The following is a 901-nucleotide window of genomic DNA, read 5'->3' on the forward strand; positions in this document are numbered from 1 at the left end:
TTATAGGCCCTTATGCTGTGGCTCTTATAAGCACCATGACTCATACAAGTCTCACCTTTTGCTTACCCTTCTGTGGTCCAAATGTTATCAATCACTTTTTCTGTGATATTTCACCACTGCTTTCCCTTGCGTGTGCAGACACCTGGATCAATAAGTTGGTGCTTTTCACCTTGGCTGGAGCAATAGGAGTGCTCAGTGGCCTGATCATCATGATCTCTTATGTTTGCATCTTGGTGGCCATCCTGAGGATCCAGACTGCCAATGGGAGGAGGAAAGCTTTCTCTACTTGTTCTTCCCACCTGGCAGTTGTATCCATCTTATATGGAACCCTTTTCTTCAATTATGTTCAACCTAGCTCATGTTCCTCCCTAGATATCAATAAAGTGATTTCCCTCTTTTACACCATGATGATCCCCATGTTGAACCCCCTCATCTACAGCTTGAGGAACAAAGATGTGAAAACTGCATTCAGTATGAAATTTGAAAGGAAGAATTGCTTAGTAGCTAGGTAAAGTAGGACTCTACTTGTATTGTACCATAGATATTGGTACAGAATGCTTAGTAAAAAGAATACTAGCCTGGAAATCTGAAGCTTCATGTGAGTCCTGGCTCTGTCTCTTCAAGATAATCTGAAAAATGGGCAGTTCTTTAATAATTTTCTGCTTCAATCTTGTTCCCTGTGACATGAGAGTGGCTTTAAAATAATACAGAGATGGAGTGAGAATATAAATGTATAAATATACTAGAAGAGAACTCAGGTGAATATTGTACAGTCATACATCTGTGAATCATGTTTAATCTAGACATGAAAAATAGAAGTTATAACGGAAAGCTTAAAGTATGACAAACAATATTAAAAGGCAAATAAAAAAGAGAGAAAATATTTGTGCTCCTGAAACAA

The 901-nt window shown here is 38.3% G+C and overlaps 1 protein-coding gene across 1 annotated transcript; it reads left to right on the plus strand.

Annotated features, from left to right (window-relative positions):
- Nucleotides 1-6: 6 nt before the first annotated feature.
- LOC104992947 (olfactory receptor 5G3-like) lies at nt 7-508 on the plus strand (the record flags this gene model as incomplete). Its single annotated transcript, XM_010845984.1, has 1 exon — nt 7-508. A coding segment is annotated over one exon (502 nt), but the record flags the coding sequence as incomplete, so codon positions are not given.
- Between the last annotated feature and the right edge of the window lie 393 nt (nt 509-901).

This window comes from Bison bison, unplaced genomic scaffold (genome assembly GCF_000754665.1).
Source record: "Bison bison bison isolate TAMUID 2011002044 unplaced genomic scaffold, Bison_UMD1.0 scf7180017848759, whole genome shotgun sequence".
Lineage (NCBI taxonomy): Eukaryota > Metazoa > Chordata > Mammalia > Artiodactyla > Bovidae > Bison > Bison bison.